This window comes from Carcharhinus amblyrhynchos, chromosome 9, assembly GCF_965287045.1.
Source record: "Carcharhinus amblyrhynchos chromosome 9, sCarAmb.v2.hapA, whole genome shotgun sequence".
In the NCBI taxonomy this organism is placed as follows: domain Eukaryota; kingdom Metazoa; phylum Chordata; class Chondrichthyes; order Carcharhiniformes; family Carcharhinidae; genus Carcharhinus; species Carcharhinus amblyrhynchos.
The window spans coordinates 37,880,449-37,907,845 of NC_137332.1; the positions used below are offsets into that span (position 1 = coordinate 37,880,449).

The window sequence follows — 27,397 nt, forward strand, 5'->3', positions numbered from 1 at the left end:
GCATACCCAGATCCCTCTGCGTGTCTATACTCCTGATGGTTCTGCCATATTATTGTGTAGCTGTCCTCGGCAATAGAGCTACCAAAATGCATCACTTCACATTTATCTGGATTAAATTCCATCTGCCATTTCTCTGCCCAATTTTCCAGCCTATCTATATCCTGCTGTATTCCCTGACAATGTTCATCACTATCCGCAACTCCAGCAATCTTTGTGTCATCCTCAAACTTACTAATCAGACCAGCTACCTCTTCTTCCAAATCATTTATATATATCACAAACAGCAGAGGTCCCAGTACGGAGCCCTGCAGAACACCACTAGTCACAGACCTCCAATCAGAAAAAGACCCGTCCACTGCTACCCTCTGTCTTCTATGGCCAGGCCAGTTCTGTACCCATCTAGCTAGTTCACTTTTGATCCCGTGAGATTTACATTTTGCACCAGACTGCCATGAGGGACCTTGTCAAATGCTTTACTAAAATCCATTTGGACCACATCCACGGCCCTTCCCTTGTCAATTATTTTTGTCACCTCCTCAAAAAACTCAACCAAATTTGTGAGACATGACCTCCCTTGTTCAAAACCATGTTGTCTATCGCTAATGAGACTATTCAGTTCTAAATGTGTACACAGTAGGTGATGGAAATACCAGGTAATGTAGTGATAATTATTAAATTTGATATATATTTGAATAATGTTAGTTCACCTAAAAAAAACTTCTGTTTGTTCTGTTAAGTGAGTTGCCAAGGTGGTTTGAGGTTCATAACTAAGTTTCAGACACACTATAACATAGATTACAGCATATAAATTGACCCAGCATATAAGACAACCTCAGAAATTGTGTTTTTACATATACTCTGCATACATGTTGATCCCTTTTACAGCCACAAGTTTTCATCCCATAAATGTATGTTTTATTTACCTTAACTGGGTGCAAGGGATCAGGCAGGTCATCGGCCGTGTTGCGGAAGTGTATGGGAATTTAAGATACACTCGTGCAGAGCAGATCCTGTGTAGTGACTGACAAAGAGAACCAAGAAACCCAATGAGGAGGATAAGGGGTGACCTTATAGAGGTTTATAAAATCATGAGGGGCATAGTTAAGGTGAAAAGCCAAGGTCTTTTCCCCGGGGTAAGTGTGTCTAAAACTAGAGGGCATAGATTTAAGGTGAGAGGGGAAAGATTTAAAAGGGACCCGAGGGGCAACTTTTCCACACACAGAGGGTAGTGCTTATATGGGATTAGCTGCCAGAGGAGGCCATAGAGGCAGCTACAATTACAACATTTCAAAGACATTTGGACAGGTACGTGAATAGGAAAGCTTTAGCGGGATATGTGCCAAGCACTGGCAAATGGGACTAGCTCAATTTAGGAAACCTGGTTGGCATGGATGAGTTGGGCCAAAGGGCCTGTTTCCATGCTGCATTTCTCTATGACTCTAAGTATGAAGTTGGTTTCAAGCTAAATGTTGCAACATCTGTTAACTCATCAAAAGCTGCTACAGTAAGGGAATTTGGTAATGGTGAAAAACTGGTGTGAGAATGAAAGAAGAAGAATCTGCCCTGAAGAAAATTCACAAGACCAAATGCACCATCAGAATAGGGATCAGTTACTGGGCTGATTTTGAGAAGCGTGTACTAGAATTGTTTCTCGAAAATGGTCAGATTGGTTTCATCATCACCAGAAATGCTATGTGTTTAGATGTGCTTAAGTAGGCCAAGTCAAAACCTGACTCCAGCAAGGATTTCAGAGTAACAGCTAGTTCCTGCAGCCACTTGAAGGCCAAAAGATGTCCAGTGTTGCAGCAGGTCAGCGAGGTTGCTCAGAAGCCATTAACAGGCCTTAATGCTAAATTACTAGTTTACAGCTATTTATCACCAGAAAAAATATGACTACCCAACTTTATAAGACCCTTGTCAGGCCTCATTTGGAGTACTGTGCGCAGTTCTGGTCGCCTCACTATAGGAAAGACGTAGAAGCTATTGAAAGGGTACAGAGGAGACTTACAAGGATGTTGCTTGGACTGGGAGGCATGCCTTATGAAATTAGGTTGAGGGAGCTGGGACTCTTTTCCCTGGAGAGACGAAGGTTGAGAGGCGACCTGATAGAAGTTTATAAAATGTTGAGAGGAATAGATAGGGTGGATTCTCAGAGGCTATTTCCCTGGGTTGAAATGGTCGCTACGAGAGGACACAGATTTAAGGTGCGGGGAGGAAAGTACAGAAGTGATGTTAGAGGTAAGTTTTTCACTCAGAGGGTGGTGAGTGAATGGAATCGGCTGCCGTCAGTGGTGGTGGAGGCGAACTCGCTGGGGTCTTTTAAAAGACTTCTGGATGAGTATATGGGGTTTAATGGGATTGGGGGTTATAGATAGGTCTATAGATTGGTAGGTGGTGATGTGATCGGCGCAACTCGTGGGCCGAAGGGCCTGTTTGTGCTGTAGTGTTCTATGTTCTATGTTCTAAGCCATGTTGGCAACATGGATGAAATGCCCATGGATTTCGGTATGCCCAAGAACTGTGGAGTAGAAATGTTTGAAAACATTCTAATGATGAGATTCATATAACACTAATTTGGAGAGAGAAACCAAGAGAAACATCTGTCCACAGTTGCTACCAGACCTGAGGTTTTCCAGCATTTAAGAACATAAGAACATAAGAAATAGGAGCAGGAGTAGGCCATCCAGCCCTTCGAGCCTGCCCTGCCATTCAATAAGATCATGGCTGATCTGTCGTGGCTCAGTTCCACTTTCCCGCCCTCTCCCCATAACCCTTAATCCCCTTGCCTATCAAAAACCTATCTACCCGCGTCTTAAATATATTTAGCGGGGCAGCCTCCACCACTTCAACGGGCAGAGAATTCCAGAGATTCACCACCCTTTGAGTGAAGAAGTTCCTCCTCAACTCTGTTCTAAACTGTCCCCCCCTCTGCTTATCTTGAGGCTGTGCCCTCTAGTCCTACTGTCCTTTCTGAGCGGGAAGAGCCTCTCCACCTCTATCCTATCCATCCCATTCATCATCTTATATGTTTCAATGAGATCTCCCCTCATTCTTCTAAACTCTAACGAGTACAAGCCTAGTTTATTCAGCCTCTCCTCATAGTTCAACCCCCTCAACTTCGGTATCAGCCCAGTAAACCTCCTCTGCACTCCCTCCAAGGCCAAAATATCCTTGCATAAGTGCGGTGACCAAAACTGCACACAGTACTCCAGCTGTGGCCTCACCAGTGCCCTGTACAGTTGCAGCAAGACGTCCCTACTTTTATATTCAATCCCCCTCACTATGAAGGCCAGCATCCCATTTGCCTTCCTGACCACCTGCTGCACCTACAGGCTGGGTTTTTGCGACTCATGCACAAGGACCCCGAGGTCCCTCTGCACCGTAGCATGCTGCAGTTTTTCGCCATGTAAGTAATAGTCCTTCCTACCATTATTCCTACCAAAGTGGACAACTTCACACTTGCCAACATTAAATTCCATTTGCCAGTTCCTGGCCCATTCGCCCAGCCTATCTAGATCCCTCTGCAGACTTTCCACACCCTCCGCACAATTTGCCGTTCCACCAATCTTGGTGTCATCAGCAAATTTCGACACCATACACTCGGTTCCCTCCTCCAGATCATCTATATAAATGGTAAATAGCTGAGGCCCCAGCACCGACCCCTGGGGCACTCCACTAGTCACCAACCGCCAATCCGAATAGCACCCGTTGACCCCCACTCTCAGCCTCCTATTTGACAGCCAATCCCCTATCCATGCTAACACCCTACCCCCAACTCCATGCCCCCTAACCTTCTGTAATAACCTCTTGTGCGGCACCTTATCAAATGCCTTCTGAAAATCAAGAAACACCACATCTACCGGCTCTCCTCTATCCACCGCCCTAGACACATCCTCACAGAATTCCAATAAATTCGTCAGACATGACTTCCCCTTAACGAAACCGTGCTGCGTCTGCTCTATCAAACAATTCTCCTCAAGTTTTATTTCTGGTTTTATTTCAGATTTCCAGCATCCACAATATTTTTCTTTTATTTATGGATTGATAATGCCCTGGTGGCCTACGTGAAGAATTTAGCTTAGTGTTGTGGGACATATTCAGATCCCATATAACCAATAAGATCAAAAGGTGCCAGTGAAAAAAAAGACAACCATATTGCAGTTAAACTGGGGGAGGATCTAATGTATGTAGTTCAACCTTTGGATGTGTGCCCCAACAAGCCATTTAAGGACCAAATTTGCTCCAAATGGATTAGGTGACAGGTTGGTGGAGAAAAAAACTTCCACAAAGAGAGGAAATTTGCTTGCTGTCTCACTTGATATTTTATAGTTTTGTTATCAAATCATGAATGCACAAACTTTCAAAAATTCTGGAATATCCATTCATTGGAAGAGGAAGAAGATGACTTTTAAAGGGATGATTCTAAAACCAAAAGTCTCACATCTGATCCAGAGTGGGATTCTATGATGCCATAGAATCGTAGAATCTTGACAGTGCATAAGGAGGCCATTTGGCTCATTGAGTCTGCACCGACTCTCTGAAAGAGCATCCTATCCAGGTGCACCCCCCCCAATCTCTGTAACCCTGTTTATTTGCCACGGCTAATCCACCTAACCTACACATATTTGGACACTATGGGATAATTTAGCATGGCCAATTCATCTAACCTGCACACTTTTGGAATGTGGAAGGAAACCCGAGCAGATATGGGAGAGTGTGCAAATTCCACATAAACATTAACCCAAGGCTGGAATTGAACTTGGGTCCCTGGCACTGAGGCAGTAGTGCTAACCACTGACAATTACACCATTGCCATAGCCAAAGTGATTTGGAATAAATTGGGTGAACTCTTTGCATCAGATGCCAAGCACAATGAATTTGATGGGGTTTAAAACTTCTTCTTTGAACAATTAATTTATTCAATAAATCATGCCATGTTAATGTGATATGAAATATTTGTGTTATTTTGTTTCACACTTCAAGATGTGACCAATTATCCCTGCAGTTCCCATTTGATACTTGGCATACAAGTTCACTTTAATTTTTGGAGGCGTTAATGGATGAATTGTATGTCAACATCTATGATAACCGCGCATTAAAAAACAGAGACCAGATATTTTTGCACAGTAAGATTAGAACATAATTCTCAAGTTACATCGATGCATCATGCAATGCCTGATTTCAAAATGGAACATAAAGACATAAGAAATAGGAACAGGAGTAGGCCATCTAGCCCCTCGAGCCTGCCCCGCCATTCAGTAAGATCATGGCTGATCTGATAGTGGTTCAGTTCCACTTAACCACCTGCACCCCATAACCCTTAATTCCCTTATTGGTCGAAAATCTATCTATCTGTGACTTAAACACATTTAACGAGGTAGCCTCCACTGCTTCAATGGCAGAGAATTCCAGAGATTCACTATCCTCTGGGGAAGAAGTTCCTCCTCAACTCTGTTCTAAACTGACTCCCCCTTATTTTGAGGCTGTGCCCTCTAGTTTCCATTCTAAGAGGAAATAATCTCTCTGCTTCTACTCTGTCTAGCCCCTTCATTATCTTATATGTCTATAAGATCTCCCCTTAGCCTTCTAAACTCCAACGAGTACAGGCCCAGTCTACTTAATCTCTCCTCATAAGCTAACACCGTCATCTCCAGAATCAACCTGTGAACCTGCTGTGCACTCCCTCCAAAGCTAATATATCCTTTTTCAAATAAGGGGACCAAAATTGCACACAGTGCTCTAGGTGCGGCCTCACCAGCATCTTGTACAATTGCAGCAAGACCTCCATGCTTTTATACTCCATCCCTCTCATGATAAAGGCCAACATTCCATTTGCCTTCTTGATCACCTGCTGCACCTGCAAATTGAGTTTTTGTGATTCATGCACAAGGACCCCCAGGTCCCTCTGCACAGCAGCATGTTGTAATTTTTCACCATTTAAATAATAGTCCATTTTCCTATTATTCCTTCCAAAGTGGATAACCTCACACTTGCCAACATTATACTCCATCTGCCAGGTCCTTGCCCACTCACTTAGCTGTCCAAATCTCTCTGCAGACTTTCTATGTCCTCCACGCAATTTGCTTTCCCACTCATCTTTGTGTCACCTGCAAACTTTGTTACCCTACACTCGGTCCCCTCCTCCAGTTCGTCTATGTATATGGTAAACAGTTGAAGCCCCAGCACCAATCCCTGCGGCACGCCACTAGTCACCAACTGCCAACTGGAAAAGCACCCATTTATTCCAACTCTCTGCTTTCTGTTAGATAGCCAATCCTCAATCCATGCTAACACTTTACCTCCAATTCCGTGTGCCTTAATCTTATGCAGCACCCTTTTGTGAGGCACCATAGCCATAGGAAAATAGAGTGCTGGAAATACTCACCAGGTCTGGCTGCATTTGTGGAGAGAGAAATAGTTAATGTTTTGAATCCATATGACTCTTTGGAACACTGAAGGTCTTTGATAAGGAGTCATATTTAATTTGAAACTTTAATTCTGTTGCTTTCACTGCAATGATGCCAGCTGAGCACTTCTAGCACTTTCTATTTAAAATAGGATTTCCAGCTTTGGCAGAATTTTGCTTTAATTAAAAATTGATGAGACCTGGATATATTTGCTTAACACGTGCTCTTAGCCAGAAAGTGCATAATGCAAGGAGACCTGAAGAAAAGAAGAAATATATTCTTGTCTATACTTGTGGATGTTGTACAGTATTTCTCAAGAACAGTTCAAAGCACAGTTGTAACATTCAGCTGCTAAAGTAATTGTTCAGATATTGCATGTGGGAATCCAATTAGCTGCAGCTGTCTGTAATCATCGCTGAGATCAGTTATAGATCAGTAAATTACTTGTACATTTAAAACTCAGGGACAATGGCTTCTTTAAAGAAAAGACATGTTGTGTCTGACCTTTGAAGTGTAATGGATGTGAGGTAAGTTTTATTAGCATAAATATTCAAGAAGGAGATGAAGGGTATAGTTGACAATTGCCGCCTTCTTATGCAGACATCCCCCACTCCCCCACAACCCCCTCTCCATTCATGTGATCAAGTGAAAAAGAATTTCCTGTGCCAACAGGAATCACAAAGGTTTACCATATCTACTAAAAGTAAAGAAGAATAAAGCTGTATTTACATCCCAAAGCACTTCGCATTCAATAAATTAGCTATAGAAGTGTCATCATTTATATAACATAGGGAATGTGGTAACCAGTTTTCACACATCAGTTTTCCATGAAAAGCAGTGACATAAATGGAAAGGTTGTTTGTTTTAATGATGTTGGTTGAGGGATAAATGTTGATTAGGAAGGATTTTGCTGCTGAACAGACAGTACCTTCACATCCATCCAAGTGGACAAATGGGGGAACTCAGATTAGTGTCTTATTTGAAAAACAATATTTCCAATGGTGCTGAAGACTTGAGAATGGGGCTTGCACCCAGTATATTTTTGATTCCAAGATGATTATGCCACCACCAAGCCAGGACAAATACTTATTACAAGTTCCCATCTCAAAAGGGATCTGCCAATCCCACTTCCCTTGTATGAATGCTAGGTTTTATAAAATGGTTATGTTTTAAACTGTCTCTTTGAATTCAAAGTAAAATGGAATAGTGGTGAGGGGCATATGATCTCCATACTGATAAGCCCATAATAAGCTGATGTGACTTGATTGCCATGGGGACCAGGAGCCCAAGGCAAATCTTATTGATACTCAAATTTGTTTGTATTCTTTCATCACTTGTCCATCCATAATTGCCCTTGAACTGAGTGGTTTACTAGACCATTTCAGAGGACAGTTAAGAGTGGATCTGGAGTCACATATTGACTATCCTAAAGGACGTTAATGACTCAGACGTAACAATCTACAATTGGTATCATGGTCACCATTACTGAGACTAGTTTTATATCCTGCACTTTATTAACTGAATTTAAATTCTACAAGCTACCCTGGTTGAATTTGAACCCATGTCCACAGAGCATTAACCAGGGCCGATGGATTATGGAGCATCAAGGATGTTGGATGATTCACCCTGATGTGGCTGGGAGGAGGAGTTGCTGGAACTAATATTGTATCTGTTCTTGTATTGCCTGGCATAAAGCCATCGGGTTTAAATTTTGCTGAAAAACCGACTGTACAGCTGAAGAGCAGCTTCTTCCCTACCGCCTTCAGACTTTTGAATGGACCTATCTCTTATTAAGTTGATCTTTCTCTATACCCTAGCTATGACTTATCACTACATTCTGTACTCTCTCCTTTCCTTCTCTATGTACAGTATGCTTTGTATAGTGCGCAAGAAACAATACTTTTCACTGTATACTAATGTTGTTTGCCCATCGTCATCGATGAGGACCTTGACACCATTAGTCATTTTGAGGTTGGTTGCAGTGTGTCCAGAGATGACTGATCTGGCCAATTCGGGCACAGAATGTCCTGGCACATATTGAACAGACTTGTGTAGGCACTGTAGATGTTGCACTGGTGGTCCTGGGCTTGCGCAGCTCGCGCTTAAGTTGTGCTTCAGCAATGCACCTTGCTTCGTAAGTTTGACAGCCTTTGTGAATGAGGCAGCGCCAGTTAGGGCGGTTTTGTGCCAGCGTTTCCCAGGTGGTCATTTCTACGTCCAGCGACTTCAGGGAGGCCTTAAGTGTGTCTTTGCCCTCCACGTGAGCATCTTCCAGCAGAGAGTTCTCCAAAAAGGAGCTGCTTAGGTATACATTTGTCTGGCATACTGATGACATGACCTGCCTACTGGCTCTGCGCTCTCATCAGCAGTGTGTGGACTGATGATAGACTTGCTCTAGAGAGAACTTCAGTGTCTGGTACTTTGTCTTGCCGTCTGATGTTTACTGCCATGCTGAATGATGCCTTCCAGGACAGTGTTGCTGGAATCAGCCTCAAGTACAGAGTGGATGGGGAACTCTTCAACCTGTGGAGATTTCAAGCTATTACCAAAGTGAAGGAGACTGTTCTGAGAGACTTCCTGTTTGCTGATGACTGCGCCCTGTATACTGGCTAAGAGCCAGAGATGCAAGACAATATGGGCAAGTTTTCCATGGCTTGTGACAACTTTGGACTCACCATCAAAAAAGACCAAAGTCATGCACCAGCCTGCTCCTCATGCACCGTACACAGAACCCACAATCACAATCAAAGGGCAGAAACTACAGGCAGTGGAGCGGTTCACGTATCTTAGCAGCACCCTCTCCCGAGCAGTGACAATTGTTACAGAAGTTAACTGCAGAATAGCAAAGGCAAGTTCTGCTTTCAGTAGACTGCGCTCCACTGTATGGGAACGTCGAGGAATCAGCCCAGCAACAAAACTGAAGGTCTACAGCACCGTGGTACTCACTACCCTCCTGTATGCCTGTGAAACGTGGACTGTGTATCAAAGGCATGCAAGACAGCTCAATCATTTCCACATGACTTGTCTTCGCAGAATATTACGCATCAGATGGCAAGACGAAGTACAAAGTACCAGTATACTAATACATGTGACAGTAAATCAAATCAGATTATGAACCCTGCAGAGACTGCTAACTTTTACAGAGATGTGAATTTCCCAGGGATTGATGTAAGGAATCACACAGGCTTTCAGGTTTTAAGACAGTTACTGTAAGAAACAAATTAAAATCAACATCAACTAAGGATGACTTAGTAGGTAACTAATATACTAAACTACAGAAAAGATGCTTCCCATTAACTCATTAATATACCCAAAAATCCCAATGTTAATACATAAGATCAGAAGAAATAGGAGCAGAAGCAAGCCATTCAGAGCAGAAGGGAAGCACGGTGGCACAGTATTTAGCACTGCTGCCTCACTGTGTCAGAAATCTGAGTTTGATTCCGGCCTTGGGTGACTGTGTTTGTAGAGTTTGCACAATCTCCTTGTACCTGCGTGGGTTTCCTTTTCAGTGCTCTGGTTTCCTCCCACATTCCAAAGATTTTTTTTATTATCGGTACGTTATCATGTTGGCAGTTGAAGATGGTCTGTTTTTCCTAAGTATTTAGTTCGAAGAACAAAAAGATTACAGCAAAGAAACAGGCCCTTCAGCCCTCCAAGCATGCTCAATTGAATTAAAACCCCCTGTCCTTCTGGGGACCATATCCCCCTATTCATGTATTTGTCAAGAAATCCCCTTAAAAATCGCTATCATATCTGCTTCCACTACCTCCCCTGGCAGCGAGTTCCAGGCACCCACCACCTTCTGTGTAAAAAAAAACTTGCCTCGTACATCTCCTTTAAACCTTGCCCCTCTCACCTTATACCTATGCCCCCTAGTAATTGACTCTTCCACCTGGAAAGAAAGTTTCTGACTATCCACTCTGTCCATGCCCCTCATAATCTTTTAGACTTCTATCAGATCTCCCCTCAACCTCTGTCATTCCAGTAAGAACAAACCAAGTTTCTCAACCTCTCCTCCTAGTTAATGCCCTCCATATCAGGCAACATCCTGGTAAATCTTTTCTGTACCCTCTCCAAAGCCTCCACATGTGCAGGTTAAGTGAATTGGCAATGCCAAATTGCCCCTTAGTGTCCAAAGATATGTAGGTTAGGTGGATCAGGCATGGTAAATGTGTGAAGTTGGGGTAAGGCGGAGGGGAGTGCCTGACTGGGATGCTCTCTCAGAGAGTTGGTGCAGACATGATGGGCAGAATGGCCTCTTTCTGCACTGTAGGGATTCTATAGTTCTATGGTTCAGAAGCCTGCTTCACAATTTGTTTAGAACATGGATGATCTTCTATCTCAATACCATTTTCCCACACTTTCCCCATTTCTCTTAATGTCTTTACCATCTATAAATATATCAGTTTTTCTTGAACATACTCAATGATTGAACTTCCATGGTCTTCTAGAGTAGAATATTCCAAACATTTATTATCCCCTGAGTAAAGAAATTCTTCCTCATCTCAATCTCGATTTCAATCTCAATCTGAAATGACCTAACTCTTATTTTGAGACAGTGTCCTCTAGTTCTAGACTTCCCAACCAGGAAAACATCCTTCCTGCATCAACCTTGTCAAGCTCTGTAAACCATATGTAGATATGTAGCCTGGTAGATGAAGTCCAATACTCATCCCAGCTATTCAACAGGCTCTCTTCTCCCTGCCTCACCAAAACATGTCATTCAATGTACTTTTAAAGTCTTTTCACTCAATCCCCTATCATTCGAACCTCTATAAATTTCTACAATTCTCATCACTTAAGACAGGAAATCCATTCTGTTAGGAACATAGAACTTAGGAAGCCATTTGGTCTTTTGACCCTGCTCTGCAACCCAATAAGATCATGACTAAACTGGTTGTTTAACTCTGCCTTGAATAAATTCAATGACTCAGTCTCCACTGCTCTCTGGGGTAGAGGATTCCACAGACTAATGACCTGTGTGGGACAAAAAAAATTCCCCTCACCTAGTTCTTAAAAGGAAGACCTCTAATGCTTAAACTGTGTATCCAAGTTCTCATCTACCCACAAATTGAAACATCGTCCCCTTATCTACCCTGTCAAGTTCCCTGCAGGATCCTTCAATAAGATCACCATCATTCTTCTAACCATCAGTAGTTATAGGCCCAACATATTCAACTTTTCTTCATAGGAAAACCCTTTCATCCCAGAATGAGTCGAGTGAACCTTTCCTGTACTGCTTCTGTTTTTTCAAATGAGACCAAAACTGTGTACACTGTTCTAGATGGCCCTGAATGGCTTCATTAAAACTTCCCTGATTTTATATTCCATTCCTCTTGCAGTAGACGCCAACATTCCATTGACAATCCTAATCACTTGCTGTATCTGTGTACTAACATTTTGTGACTCATGTACAAGGACACTCCGGTCCTTCTGCATCACTGAGTTCTGCAAATCTTCCTCTCCAGCTCTTTGCCTCTTTGAGAGTCTGTACCCTAAAAGCATCAGCTCCCCCTCTTTTGACTCGATTTGTGAAAACTGGCATTTCTGTGGGTTTCAACTTGGTCCTCAGAACAATCAAATCACACAGAATCTCTGGGTAGAGTTCAATATGATTTCACTATCATTATGAAGTGCTTTGAAAGGTTAGTTGTGGCACAAATAAATTCCTGCCTACCAGACTGCCTGGATCCACTACAGTTCACCCATTGCCATAACAGGTACATAGCAGACTCCATCTCCCTGTCCCTATGCTCAACCCTGGAATCTAGATAACAAGGACACCTTTGTCAGACTTCTGTTCATAGACTACAGCTCAGCCTTTAACACCATTATTCCTACAAGACTCATCTCTAAGCTTCATGGTCTGGGGTTGGGCTCCTCCCAGTGCAAATGGATCCTGAGCTTCCTAACCCACAGACTGCAATCAGTAAGGACAGGCAACAATACTCCCTCACGATCATCCTCAACACTGGTCCCCACAAAGCTGTGTCCTCAGTCCCTTATACACCTTTGACTGTATGGCCAAATTCCTCTGCAACTTGATTTTCAAGTTTGCTGACGACACCATCATTGTGAGTCAGATCTCAAACAATGACGAGACAGAGTACAAGGAAGAAATAGAGAATCTGCTGAACTGGTGCGGCGACAATAATCTCTCCTTCAATGCCAAAAAACAAAGGAGATTGTCATCTACTTCAAGAAGCATAGTGGAGAACATGCGCTATCTACATCAATGGAGACGAAGTAGAAATGGTCGAGAGCTCCGTGTTTTTAGGTGTCCAGATCACCAACAACTTGTCCTGGTCCCTCCATGCAGTCTCTATACTTAAGAAAGCCCACCAACGCCTCTGCTTTCTCAGAAGCTTAAGGAAATTTGGCATGTCAGCTACAGCTCTCACCAACTCCTATAGATACATCAAAGAAAGCATTCTTTCTGCTTATATCACAGCTTGATATGGCTCTTGCTCTGTCCAAGACTGCAAGAAACTGCAAAGAGTCATGAATGAAGCCCAGTCCATCACTCAAACCAACCTCCCATTCAGTGACACTGTGTACACTTCTCACTGCCTTGGCAAAGCAGCCAGCATAACCAAGGACCTCACGTACCCCAGAGATACTCCACCTGCTTCCATTGTGAAAAAAGTACAAAAGTCTGAGGACACGTACCAACTGACACAAAAATAGCTTCTTCTCTGCTGCCATCAGACTTTTGAATGGAGCTCATATTAAGCTCATATTAAGTCGATCTTTCTCTATACCCTAGCTATGACTGTAACACTACATTCTGCACTGTATCCTTCCCTGTGTAGCAGGGGAAACAATACTCTTAATTGTATACCAATACATGTGACAATAGTAAATTAAATCAAATAATCTCCTGTTCTAAGATATTCTGTTTTGCCTTAAAAGAGACAGTTTAAATACTTAGAAAATCTCACATTGATAACAAAACAAATTGAACTCAAAATGTCCTGCTTTGGGGTCAAAGATGCAATATAGTATAAAGAAGTATAACTTATTTAATCTTAAGCCTTGAAACAGTATTATTGGCCGTGGGCTAATATCCAGGGCTGTTTTTCAGTTGCCATTTGTTTCAAGAGATCAGTTAGTCAGGATCAATCCCTCTATGGGTGAAAAAGATGATTTGCTCCATTTTCGTTCATCCATACACTAGAACCCTATCATTTTCCCATGTTATTAATACAACCTAGTAAATCACTGTAAGATTTCATCTTGGATGCCCCTTTCCCAGGCTGAAAAAGTTAAATTTCACAGGTCATTCCCAATAACTCGTATTTGATGCTGGAATCTAATGACCCTTCTCTGCTTCCAACACTAGAATCGGTGTTCTTGATCGGAACTTGACATTGTATGTGAGACGCAGTCTGATAGAAACCCTGCATACTTTATTCGTGGCCTTCTTTGACTTGGTTTAACTCGACTATTCAACATTCTATTTGCTTTATTGATGGTGTCTCCGTAGTAGTTGGTCTAGTTCGGTATCGGGTCCACTAGTCAGGCCCCTATACTTATTTTACAGAGGCTGACTGGAAAGCTAAGCTCTGGTGCCCAACAAGGTCTTATAGGAACAGCAGAATCAAAGTTCCAGTTCGTTTGGAGCAAGATCAGTTGTTCATGCTTTTACCTTCTTGGATGCTTATGAGCTTATTTATACAAAACACAGCCTGTTATATATTTAATTTGTATCTGAAAGAAATGACTGAATCTTGCACTTCAACCAAAGCTGAGTTTGCTTGATAAATTATTTTGTAGCTGTTTCGTTCCCACTAGCTCATGCCTTCAACACTAGGGATTCACCTCAACTCTTCTATGCTGCCTCCGATGCTAGAATGAATCTCCCTTGTTTATTGTGGAACAGAAGTTGACAGGACTAAAGTTTGATGGGAGCATTGTATAGTTTACACTCTCTTGACTCTGCCATTCTATCATCTTTGTTGATTGCTGGTTGAACTGAGTGAGTGTTAAGTCTAGTAGGCAAATTAGAATAAAATGGAGAGAAATTCCTTAATAGAAGCAGTCTCCATCTGTTTCACCATGACACTAAATTACCTTTAACTCCAGATTTATATCAGAACTACTTAGTATCAGTGCAAAATGAAGTAACTTTGGAGTAATACTGCAATTGTAGTTTAAGTCCTAATGTTTGGTTTGACGATTTATCGTTTTTGCATCTGAAAAATTGTTTCAGATTGAGAGATTGTGGCAGCTGGAAGGATTGGCATTGATGCCTTCTATGGCAACGAGACTGTACATGTTGGTGGGGAAGTACAAATGCTGAAATCCAATTTTTCCTTTGTACTACAACACAGATACATCTTTCATTAAAGATCGTGGGAGGAAATTATAGGGTTTCTGATAGTCATACCAATCATGCTGTTATGACATTTCAAGAATGTTCCCACTATTAAGAAGTTGATTGCATATTCTGAACTTCATTTTAGATAGCCTGCCTCTGTAATTATATTAATACATCCATTAAATAATTTGTAATTTAATGGTTATGGTGGCTATGGAATCTGTTTTGTAAATTTAGAGGGTTTCAAATTATTTCCTAATCACACTTAATAAGAACATAAGAACATAAGAAATAGGAGCAGGAGTAGGCTATCTAGCCCTTCGAGCCTGCCCCGCCATTCAATAAGATCATGGCTGATCTGTCGCGGCTCAGTTCCACATTCCCGCCCTCTCCCCATAACCCTTAATCCCCTCGCTTATCAAAAACCCATCAACCCGCGTCTTAAAAATATTTAGCAAGGCACCCTCCACCACTTCAACAGGCAGAGAATTCCAGAGATTCACCACCCTTTGAGTGAAGAAGTTCCTCCTCAACTCCGTTCTAAACCGCCCCCCCTTTATCTTGAGGCTGTGCCCCCTAGTCCTACTGTCCTTTCTGAGCGGGAAGAGTCTCTCTACCTCTATCCTATCCATCCCATTCATCATCTTAGACGTCTCAATGAGATCTCCCCTCATTCTTCTAAACTCTAACGAGTACAAGCCTAGTTTATTCAGCCTCTCCTCATAGTTCAACCCCCTCAACTCCGGTATCAGCCTAGTAAACCTCCTCTGCACTCCCTCCAAGGCCAAAATATCCTTGTGTAAGTACGGCGACCAAAACTGCACACAGTACTCCAGCTGCGGCCTCACCAATGCCCTATACAGCTGCAGCAAGACCTCCCTATTTTTATATTCAATCCCCTTCGCTATGAAGGCCAGCATCCCATTAGCCTTCCTGACCACCTGCTGCACCTGCAGGCTGGGTTTTTGCGACTCATGCACAAGGACCCCGAGGTCCCTCTGCACCGTTGCACGCTGCAGTTTTTCGCCACGTAAGTAATAGTCCTTCCTACCATTATTCCTACCAAAGTGGACCACCTTGCACTTGCCAACATTAAATTCTATTTGCCAGTTCCTGGCCCATTCGCCCAGCCTATCTAGATCCTTCTGCAGACTCTCCACACCCTCCGCACAATTTGCCGTTCCACCAATCTTGGTGTCATCAGCAAATTTCGACACCATACACTCGGTTCCCTCCTCCAGATCATCTATATAAATGGTAAATAGCTGAGGCCCCAGCACCGACCCCTGGGGCACTCCACTAGTCACCAACCGCCAATCCGAATAGCACCCATTAACCCTCACTCTCTGCCTCCTATTTGACAACCAATCCTCTATCCACGCTAACACCCTACCCCCAACTCCATGCCCCCTTACCTTCTGCAATAACCTCTTGTGAGGTACCTTGTCAAACGCCTTCTGAAAATCAAGAAAGACCACATCTACCGGCTCTCCTCTATCCACCGCCCTAGACACATCCTCATAGAACTCCTATAGATTTGTCAGACACAACTTCTGAGGGGCAAGATTTACGAGCATTTGGAGAGGTTTGACATGATCAGAAATAGTCAGCATGGATTTGTCAAGGGCAGGTCGTGCCTTACGAGCCTAGTTGAGTTCTTCGATAATGTGACTGAACACATTGACGAAGGAAGTGCAGTGGATGTGGTATACATGGACTTCAGCAAGGCGTTTGATAAGGTCCCCCATGCAAGACTTCTTGAGAAGGTGAGAGGGCATGGGATCCAAGGGCCTTTGGCCTTATGGATCCAGAACTGGCTTGCCTGCAGAAGGCAGAGAGTGGTTGTGGATGGGTCTTTTTCGGCATGGAGGTCAGTCACCAGTGGAGTGCCGCAGGGATCTGTTCTAGGACCCTTGCTGTTTGTTATTTTCATAAATGACCTAGATGAGGAAGTGGAGGGATGGGTAAGTAAGTTCGCTGATGACACGAAGGTCGGTGGTGTTGTGGATGGTCTGGAAGGATGTCAAAAGTTGCAGCAGGACATAAATAGGATGCAGGACTGGGCGGAGAAATGGCAGATGGACTTCAACGCGGATAAATGTGTAGTCGTCCATTTTGGCAGAACCAACGGGAGGAACGAGTACACTATCAAGGGCAGGAGTCTTAGTAGTGTTGAAGAGCAGAAGGATCTTGGGGTCCGGGTCCACAGGACTCTTAAATCGGCCTCGCAGGTGGAGGATGTGGTCAAGAAGGCGTATGGTGTACTGGCCTTCATTAATCGAGGGATTGAGTTTAGGAATCGGGAGGTAATGCTGCAACTTTATAAGACCCTTGTCAGGCCTCATTTGGAGTACTGTGCGCAGTTCTGGTCGCCTCACTATAGGAAAGACGTAGAAGCTATTGAAAGGGTACAGCAGAGATTTACAAGGATGTTGCCTGGACTGGGAGGCATGCCTTATGAAGTTAGGTTGAGGGAGCTGGGACTCTTTTCCCTGGAGAGACGAAGGTTGAGAGGCGACCTGATAGAAGTTTATAAAATGTTGAGAGGAATAGATAGGGTGGATTCTCAGAGGCTATTTCCCCGGGTTGAAATGGTTGCTACGAGAGGACACAGATTTAAGGTGCGGGGAGGAAAGTACAGAAGTGATGTTAGAGGTAAGTTTTTCACTCAGAGGGTGGTGAGTGAATGGAATCGGCTGCCGTCAGTGGTGGTGGAGGCGAACTCGCTGGGGGATGAGTATATGGGGTTTAATGGGATTGGGGGTTATAGATAGGTCTATAGATTGGTAGGTGGTGATGTGATTGGCGCAACTCGTGGGCCGAAGGGCCTGTTTGTGCTGTAGTGTTCTATGTTCCCCTTAATGAAACCGTGCTGCGTCTGCTCTATCAAGCAATTCCCCTCAAGATTCCTTGCTATTTCCTCCTTGATGACGGATTCTAACATGTTACCCACAACAGATGTTAAACTAACCGGCCTATAATTCCCTGCCTTTTGCCTGGCACCCATCTTAAACAACGGCGTAACATTAGCCGCTTTCCAATCTTCCGGCACTTCCCCGGAATCCAGCGACGTTTGGAAAATAACCACCAAGGCATCCACTATCACCTCCGCCATTTCTTTTAGAACCCTCGGATGCATTCCATCCGGTCCTGGGGACTTTAATGGCAAAGCTATTCTTGTTTCAAGCCAAATGCTGGACATTTTGAATATATTTAAATTATTTTTCTTATTTACCTGTAGCTTTGATTTTGCTGTTGTAGTCCTGTTCATGCACGTTGACATAATCAGAGTTGGCACTTTATGCAGGTTCTATAAATGTATAATTGGATGAGTACCGCTGTTGTATTTTTTTTTTAGTTCTCTTTTTGCCCCATTACAGATTTGCCACATGATGTGTTGGTGGTGAAAGTGTAGGTGGGACCTGCAGTTTCTGTGATACTTTGCTTTCATTCTTTCTAGTCTTGGGGCGGCATGGTGGCACACTGGGTATCACTGCTGCCTCACAGTGCCAGGGACCCAAGTTCAATTCTGGCCTTGGATGACTGTTGGATTGGAATGTCTGTGTGGGTTTCCTTCGGGTGTTCTGATTTCCTCCCGCACTCCAAAGATGTGTGAATTAGATTGATTGGCCATGCTAAATTGACCCTTCATGTCAGGAGGATTAGTATGGTAAATACATGGGGTTATGGGGATAGGCCTGAGTGGGATTATTGTTGGTGCAGACTCAATGGGCTGAATAGCCTCCTCCTGCACTGTAGGGATTCTATGATTTATGCTTCTTAATATTGCTGGATATGTTATAATATCCAAATATAATGTAGGTAAATATCTTAACTGGCTGAATGTCACACACAACCCTTATCCTCCCAGCTCCTGACTCATCTTCCCTAATCTGTCTCCCAATCCTGATCACTTTGACATCTACTTCTAGACCACCACCACCACCACCCCCCCCACCCCCCCGTGGTGCTACTGAACCCTTGTATCAAGACCTACAGGACATCAAATCTCACAACTGAACTACTGTCTACCTTCTAATTGAATCCCTTGCCTGCCATAACACAATCTTTTCCTATGATTGTCTGCCACTGATAATACAATTAGGTTTTTTTTGCCAGTATAACTCACTGTGTGTCAATCAATTAACAACCGGCTAGGAACAAATGCTTTTGACATTTTATTCTTTATTGCAGGACAAATGAAAACTTCAGCTTCAATTATTATGCCCCCTTTCTTCCTTAAATTTTACCAGACAATGTATTTTGTTATTAGTTTCCAGGCAATCCAGATCCACATGCCCCCTCTCTGCTGCAATTCCACTGGCCGATGACACGTATTCCGACATTGCCCAAAACTCTAGTGCTAGAACCTCTCTCACAGGATTCCCACATCCATGGACTGCTTGCCATAATCCTTTGCACCAAACGCATTCTCTGTCAAACATCCAAGATGCCAACTCTACTCCCCACTACACGCCTCCTATCTACTTGGAATCACTTACTTACCATCTTGATAGCATCAACACGGTATTCTTCAATTTGCCTAGGCAACACTGCAGATAAATTAGTAATCTATTAAAAACCTCACTTTACATTGCGAATGCTATATACAACCCCATATGAATTTCTGCATGTAACATTAGAGCCAGATGAGCATTCATTTCAAGAATGCGAAGGAATTGAGGGGTGAACCTGCAGGAGCAAATAGCCAGACTTCGGCAGCAAGATAACGTATTGTGGTACGTTCACTTTAATGTTGTCACTCAAAGACAGCTAACCTCTGACTTGCGGTGAGCATCACCATGTAAGTGTTCCTATCTGATATATTATTTATATCACAGAGTTTTCTGCAGTGCTGCAGCTGCCTCATTCAGTTATAGCACAATTAGAAGATTTGGAGAAGGGGAGGAGAGTGTGGGCTACTGGTAGAGACAAATGGATTGTAGTAAAAAAGGAAGAGAAGAGGGGAAAGTTGGTGTAGGGTTGGGAGGGTATGAGAAGAGACTGAGGAAGATGGAAGAGGAATGAACAGCAGAGGAATGAAAGGAAGGGGAGAGGTAAAGGGAAGAGAGTAGAACCATTGAAAAAAGGAGCAATTTGTTCAGAAGAGGGGTGGAGAGGAATATACAGCAGTAGGTGAGGTAAATGCCAAAGATAAAAGGGGATGGGGATGGACCGAGTGGAAGAGGGAAAACACAAAAAATTTTGCTGATTAGAGATCAGAAGTGGGTGTGGAAAGCTCTTTGTGGTGGAGGTGAGCTTGGCCAGAAGTTATGGTTAGGCAGACGATAGGCAGGTAAGCCATGCCAAGGACAATGCTATCCAGCCTAAAACAGAGAGAGCTAGCATAAATTTGAGGCAGTGTAAATAAGTGGATGAATGGGTGAAGGAAGATGTAACCATGACAGATTTTGCTGCCAATTTTGATGAAGTGACATGCTATGGTCAAAAGTCCAATAACCAGTTCTTTAAGAACACTGTTACAATGCTGGTTACAATAGGAGTAATTGGTACTATAGATTAATGTTGACATTTTGAAAATTGTGTTTTCCCCTATAGACCAAGTCTGACATGGTAATGGAATGTTGCAGTTCACTGATTCTTATGAAATTGATGTATGCATTCACTCGCAGTGAGAGTTCAGTATCAAAATTGTAGTTTTTTTAGCTCTGTATATATTGGTAAGACTCTTTAGTAATTTCTTTACCATAAATATGTGATATATCTGCACTTCTACTGCGCTCACTAAAATGTCACATTGAAGGATGCAAAATAAGTATTTCAAATCTGAAAATATCACTGCAGACTTTCTTCAAAATTGATTGGAAATTTAGAAATATAGGCTTATATCTTAGTAATTGATGTCAAACTCTGCTACTTATAGTTCCACATACAAATTGACTCAGAAATGCTGAGTCATTTGCCAAAATGTCTCATACACTCATGACAAACTTCATTAGCCGTTACATATTATACTTAATTATCCATGAGCTGTAACTGAGTTCTTTGTAAATGTACATAGTAAGTGAAAGTTGATGACTAAATATTTACAGTCTTCTTTCTATGAGGATTGAACTAAAGGACTTTGCATTTATTGCACTAAACCGTATAAATAATGTAAATATTTTGATAACTAAATTACAGTGGCTCGGTCCTTTTGCATGAAAAGTGTTGGAACTTCTGGGCAAATAATTTACATGAAAATAGATTGACATTAAATAATGAGCTTTGTGCAATTCAGGCAGAATGTTTTTACATTATTTGGAGTCTGTGAGATCATTTATATTAAAAGGTTTCACAGTATTGTTTGGTTTCAGAGAAATTGATTGAATTACAGTGTTTTAGAAATAGCTGCACTAGAAAGTCTATTTCGGTCCAAAATTCACACGCATTAGTGATTTCATTCTACCTGGGGATTAAAACTGCTGATCTGAAAGATTTGGAGCTGGACTCCGTATGGACAATTTATCAAACCCCGTTTGCATTGAATTTGTTCACACTGTTTGCTCATCTCAATGAAGCAATCAGTTTATTGAGCTGCATTTGGAAAGGCTGTTGAGAGCCTGAATTCAAACAATAGTTAGGAATCCGTACCTCAACAACTATAGGCTTTGAAAAAATTGAAAGGACATGAATTATTTAGATACTCTCCTGAGTTTTTTTTTGAAGGTTACAAGTTCACTTTGGTCTGTAGGCAAACTGCTTTTTCTAAGAAATCTCAGAACTTCAGCTAAGTGACCTGAAACACTCCTGGGGAGATGAGAGTTATTTTGTTTACTTAAGTTAAAAATGGAAAAATGCTGTTGCTAGGCTGTGGGCTCTTGTTGATCCATTGAAAAATATCTGGCCTAGGAGAAGTTCTATCTGCACATGCTTTTGAACTGTGTGTTTTGGGAGCAAACTGTGAAGAAAGATTGCTCTTCTCTATCTCCCCCGTATTGCCTACAGGCCTGAGTAGGTATTCACCTATTGCTGGAAAATACTGATTTCCATATAACTCGTTGGTATTTGAAAGCCTGCAAAGCTGCAACAAGTGAGTGTTAACAAAGACTTATGTTTCACTGAAGATCCTTTGAAAAGAACTTCCAGACAATACTGTGATTAGTGTTTTTCACTGCATGCCAAACACCAAATCAACAGCATTAAGACCTTTTCAAACTTTATCCTTTGTTATGCAGTGTTCCTTTCTGGCCAACCTCTACAGAGATCTTATTTGTTTTGTCCTATTTTGTGTACGTGCACTGGATTTTAAAAGTGTTTAGTAGTTACACTTATGGATTGCAAACTGTGTGTTAACCAGTTTTGCAACTTGTTTTAAAAGAACAAAGTTTGTTTCATAATTGTTCAGTTACTGAAAGAAGCCCGATTAAAGGCTCTTACCTTCTGAGTCTAGCAATAGTGAAGGTAAACAATTGGCCATTTTGATTGGTGAAATAAACATTTACACATATGGGGTAGAATATTCCCAAAAAATGAGTGTCATTTTGGACAAGAAAACCGGTGTGACCTGCAATGTGAATCAGATTGCAATTTTCCCACAATTAGTCATTTTTTGGGAGAGGAGCGAGTTTTGCACTGGATCTGAGGGGCCTAAACACACTGGTAAGCCTACTTCACAGAAATCGGGCACCCTTTTTAAAGGATCTCCCTCCTTGCCCTCACCTCATTGAAAGGATGTTTACCACCCTCCCCAAACAAAGATTTATTTATTTTTACTTACTTATTAGTCACAAGTAAGTTTAACACTGCAATGAAGTTACTGTGAAATTCCTCTAGTCACCATAGTCTGGTGCCTGTTCGGGTCAATGAATCTAACCAGCACATCATTCAGACTGTGGGAGAAAGCCAGAGCATCTGGAAGAAACTCACGCAGACATGGGAGAATGTGCAAACTCCACACAGACACTGACCCAAACCGGGAATCAAACCTGGGTCCCTGGCGCTGTGAGACAGCAGTGCTAACCACTGAGAGACCATGACATCAGGACAATGCGGCCCTCCCAATCGGTCCGCTTTCATGAACTCCTCCTTCATGACCCACCCCCTCATGCTCCCCTTCATTGACACCCTGCTCATGCCTCAGCCCCATTGACACTGCCTCTATGGAATAGTGGGACTGGAGAAATTGCACACTCCTTCCATCCTGACCATTACACATTGGCAGCAGTGGTATGAATTTAGACAAGTATTGAACTATTCTTCAAGTACTGCTTGAAACTGATCAGTTAATCCAAACAATCCTCCTTCGTTGAATTTTCAAACTCATTAATTGTAAAATATTTTATAAGGTGGAGTTGGCAATTGATTGGTCATAGAATCCTTGCAATGCAGAAAGAGGCCATTTGGCCTGTTGAGTCTACACTGACTCTCCGACAGAGAATCCCACACAGACTCTAACCCCGTAACCTCACATATTTCCCCCACACTAATCCCCCTAACCTACACATCTTGGGACACTGAGGGGCAATTTAGCATGGCCAGTCCACCTAACCTGCGCATCATTGGACTGTGGGAGGAAACCAGAGCACCTGGAAAAAATCCATGTAGACATGGGGAAAACCTGCAAACTCCAGACAGACTGTCACCCAAGGCTGGAATTGAACTCCGGTCCCTAGCACTGTGAGGCAGCAGTGCCAACCAGCATGCTGCTCCAAGTCTATTTATATCATGGTTCTTTGTTCAATGATCTGATCTCCTAGTTTGTTCTGTGGTCATGTACATCGCAGAAGCTGGAGCTGCTCTTTTTGAACCCTTTTAAAGGCATTTACAATACAACATTGGTAGAGGTATGGGAAATAGTTTTCTTGGGTTTCAACTTCAAAGTAGGTATGACCTGAATTTGCATTTCTTTAAATAAATTTAAAATATCATGTTTCTCTGTCTATTAACGTTTGAAAGTTATGTTTTTCATTAACTTTTGGGTCCCACACCTTGGACCATAGAATTTGAAAGATTTTGTATTTGACCACTTACAGTTTTCCTCCAGGATATAAGCTTCCATATTCCATATAACCATCTTTGTTAACCAAAAGGGATTCCTCTCAACATTCAGCTGGTTTCAGTAACCAGGAAGTAGCTCTTGCAGGCCTGTGCCTGGTGTCCTGGCAGCAATCATGATTCATTTATCTTGCTGCCGTCCTCGGTGCCACCTTTTATTCCAGCCAGACCACAGATTGGAAGGTTATCCCTTCTGGGAATGGCATGTGACTTCTGTCAACAATCTGGCTTCAATATTGATGTATGAGAACTGTGCCACTACCCTTGTGGCTTACACCAGCCTCTGAGCTGGTGCTTGCAAGCATCTGGACAAATGACAACACTAGGCCACTTCTTTCTCTGGTGCCAGAGGTATCTCCAAATCAGTTTAAAATGTATTTCACATGATGCTTGAGCAGGAGAAACTACTCCATTAAAGAGCATATAAACAAATTGTCTCTGTTGCAATATATTTATAAAAGTAACTTTGCTTCTACAGCATTGCTATTGTAATTTTCCATGTTCACATTTAAAATCAAAACTCTTAATGTAAATTGCCATGTTGTAATTGCATCCCATGGTTAAGGGTGGCAGTGTAGCATCTCAGTTTTGTCTCTCCAAATTTCCAAGTCTCTGCCATAATAAAATTAATAATTTCCAATCAAATTTTCTACTTCTCAATTTGCTGAATTATTATGAAAAACAAGGTTAGAGTGTATGGTATGGGGACTGCCTAATGACTTTCTTTGATCTAATTATTCCATGTCTATTATCTGATTTCCCATAGTTTTCATTCTTGTGTATCACCTGGGAAAATGACTAAAATTGTGTGGGCATTTTAGGGCATATAAAGACACATACTCAATTTACAAAATAATGTAACTCACATTAATGTAACTCACAATAATGTAATTCATATTATTTTGTAAATTGAGTTCGTGTCTTTGTATGTCCTGTTTGTGAACAGAATTCCCGCTTACCTGATGAAGGAGCAGCACTCCGAAAGCTAGTGGCTTGTGCTACCAAATAAACCTGTTGGGCTTTAACCTGGTGTTGTGAGACTTCTTACTGTGTTTACCCCAATCCAACGCCGGCATCTCCACATAATGCAATAAAGGCAAGGATTAAACTTTTTTTTTGTTTGCAGCAAACAGGTTTCAAGGCATGTTACAAGATAGGCTGATTATTTTTCTTTATTCATTCATGGGATATGGATATTGTTGGCAAGGCCAACATTTGTGGGTGTATTTGGACTAATGACAGCATTCTGTTACTGGAAAGTACCATTTGTGTGGCTACTGCATTACAATATTCAAGTTCTGTATTGCTAAGCTACTGTCTGTACCAAACATTGTGAAATCATCAACAAACATTCACACTTCTGACCTTATGATGAAGGGAAGGTTATTGACTAAGTAGCTGTATATGGCTGAGCCTAGGACATTACCCTGTAAAATTCCTGCATCGATGTCCTAGGACTGAGATGATGCACCTCCAACAATCACAACAGCCTTCCTTTGTGCTAGAAATGACTCCAACCAGAGGAGAATTATCCCCTGATTCCCATTTATTAAAATTTTGCCAGGGCTCTTTCATGTCACACTCAGTGAAATGCTGCTTTGATGACAAGGACATTCTGGAGTTCAGCTCTTTTTCCATGTTTCGACCTGGGCTGTAATAAGGTTAGGAGCTGAGTGGCCCTGGTGAACTCAAATGAGCACTAGTGAACAGGTTATTGCTGTGTAAATGCTGCTTGATAGTACTGTTCTATTACTTTGCTGATGATTAAGAGGAGGCTGTTTGGGCAGTAATTGTTCAAATAGGATTTGTCCTGCTTTTTGTAGACAGGACATACCTGGTCAATTTTCCACATTGTCAGGTAAATGTCAGTGTTATAGCTGTATAGGAACAGCTTGGTGACTAAATGACAAAAAGGATGCTGGTTCAAGGTAAAAGAGAGTTGTGATGGATTAAGAAAAACAAGATATGGCTTGAGGAGGTGAAAATTACAACAGCACAATCAATATCAATGCCCAGTGTTTGAAAAAAATAGATGTAGTGTTTATCATTTGAAATTATTGAACTCATTGTCCAGCCTGGAAGATTGTAAAATGCCTAAGCAAACTTGCTTTGAGCTTCGTTACAACAGAGCCGAGGGCAGAGTTTGACTGGGACAGAGGATAAGAATGATAAGTGACTGGAAGCTCAGGGAGATCAAGCAGAGTTATTCAGTAAAGTGATCATCCAATCTGCATTTGGTCTTGCTAATGTGGAGACACGTGCACTGAGTACAATATATTAAATTGAAAGAAGCACAAGTGAAACACCATTTCATCTGGGAAGGAATGTTTGGAGCCCTGGAAGGTGAAAAAGTAACAGGTGAAAAGGCATCTCTCTCCAATGCTCATAATTTATCATGCTCCTGTGAAGCACCTTGGGACATCTTATTACATTAAAGGTGCTAACAAATGTAAGTTATTGTTATATCATCAAATCACACAGCAATAAAGGAGTGCGCTCTGCGTAAAGGCGTATCATACCTCATGAGTTTTCTAGAAACTGCTCTAGGTAGTGAAATTCAATTTCTGTTAAGGTTGCAATAGTTGTTAACATTAACCATGTACACTTAATGTTTCTTGTTGATAAAATGTGTTTTCATTCTAAGTGAATACTTTGTCTCCAGGATCTCCAGGATGAAGTTGATAAAGAGAGCACGAATCTCCAGAAGTTACAAGAGCAGAGGCAACAAGTACAGCAAGTGCTCAGTGGCCTGGATCAACAGAAAAACCAACTGGAAGAAGAGCTTAATGACATTAGGCAGAAGTGTACTGAAGAAACACAGCTGGTAGGTCCTCATTGCTTGTGAATATGATAATGAGCGATTGACCTCATCCCCGTGGCCCTTTATAAACTCTATGCAAACTTAGTGCAAGTTAATGTCCCCACACCCATCACCCTTCTTACCCTCCATGAGTGATGATCACTGATGTCCACCATTGCATGTTATTGAATTAGCTTAACTTCAGATTCGAGCACCACTTAAAGCCCCCACGTCACCACTTAATTCTTACAAGTATTTTCTAATTGTTAAGCAAAAGCTGAACAATCTTGCCATTGAAACTTAGCTCCAGACAGTGTAGGCTAATTTCCAATCCTACAGGTTGTTCCAATGTGACGCTAGTGTACCTTTAAGAGATTTTTTAAAAATCATGATCTCTGCTGTTCTCTTCAGTATTTCTCAGCTCATAGCCTTAGCTGATGTCATTATGGCACAAATTTAACTGGAGATGTTCTTTTATTGCTGCTTAAACAGGGGTTTGTTTATTTTTACGGGGATGTTTATGACTCAGGAATGTTAGGGTAAAAACTGATTGGCAGGTCAGGTGATATGAATTTTTTTTTCATTTTCAGTTTGGAGCTGCAGTTTTAGTTTTAGAAGGGGCTTCAAGCTGAAAAGAAGTTTTTGGGAGATGCTGCTGGTTAGCTGATAGCAAGGTCTTACCTTTCTGAAGGGGGGAATCAGCTGTTGGTGGCTTGCTTAGAGTCCCTGGTGTTTTGGGTAGCTGTTCTGACTTCAAACTGTTCTGAGTCTATCAAAAGAACTGCAGACCTAAGGACCTAAATCCAGAATTACATGAGCATTAGTCTTTGCTGTGTTAAACCTGTGAAAAGGGTCTTTCATCTATGGGAT

The 27,397-nt window shown here is 42.1% G+C and overlaps 1 protein-coding gene across 1 annotated transcript in view; it reads left to right on the forward strand.

The window, feature by feature from the left end:
- Positions 1-27,397, forward strand: part of eps15 (epidermal growth factor receptor pathway substrate 15) — a 139,732-nt gene that overhangs the window by 79,463 nt on the left and 32,872 nt on the right. The window contains exon 14 of the mRNA XM_080195481.1: positions 26,390-26,551. Within this exon, the coding sequence (XP_080051607.1) occupies positions 26,390-26,551 (162 nt within the window). The remainder of the gene's footprint in view (positions 1-26,389; positions 26,552-27,397) is intronic.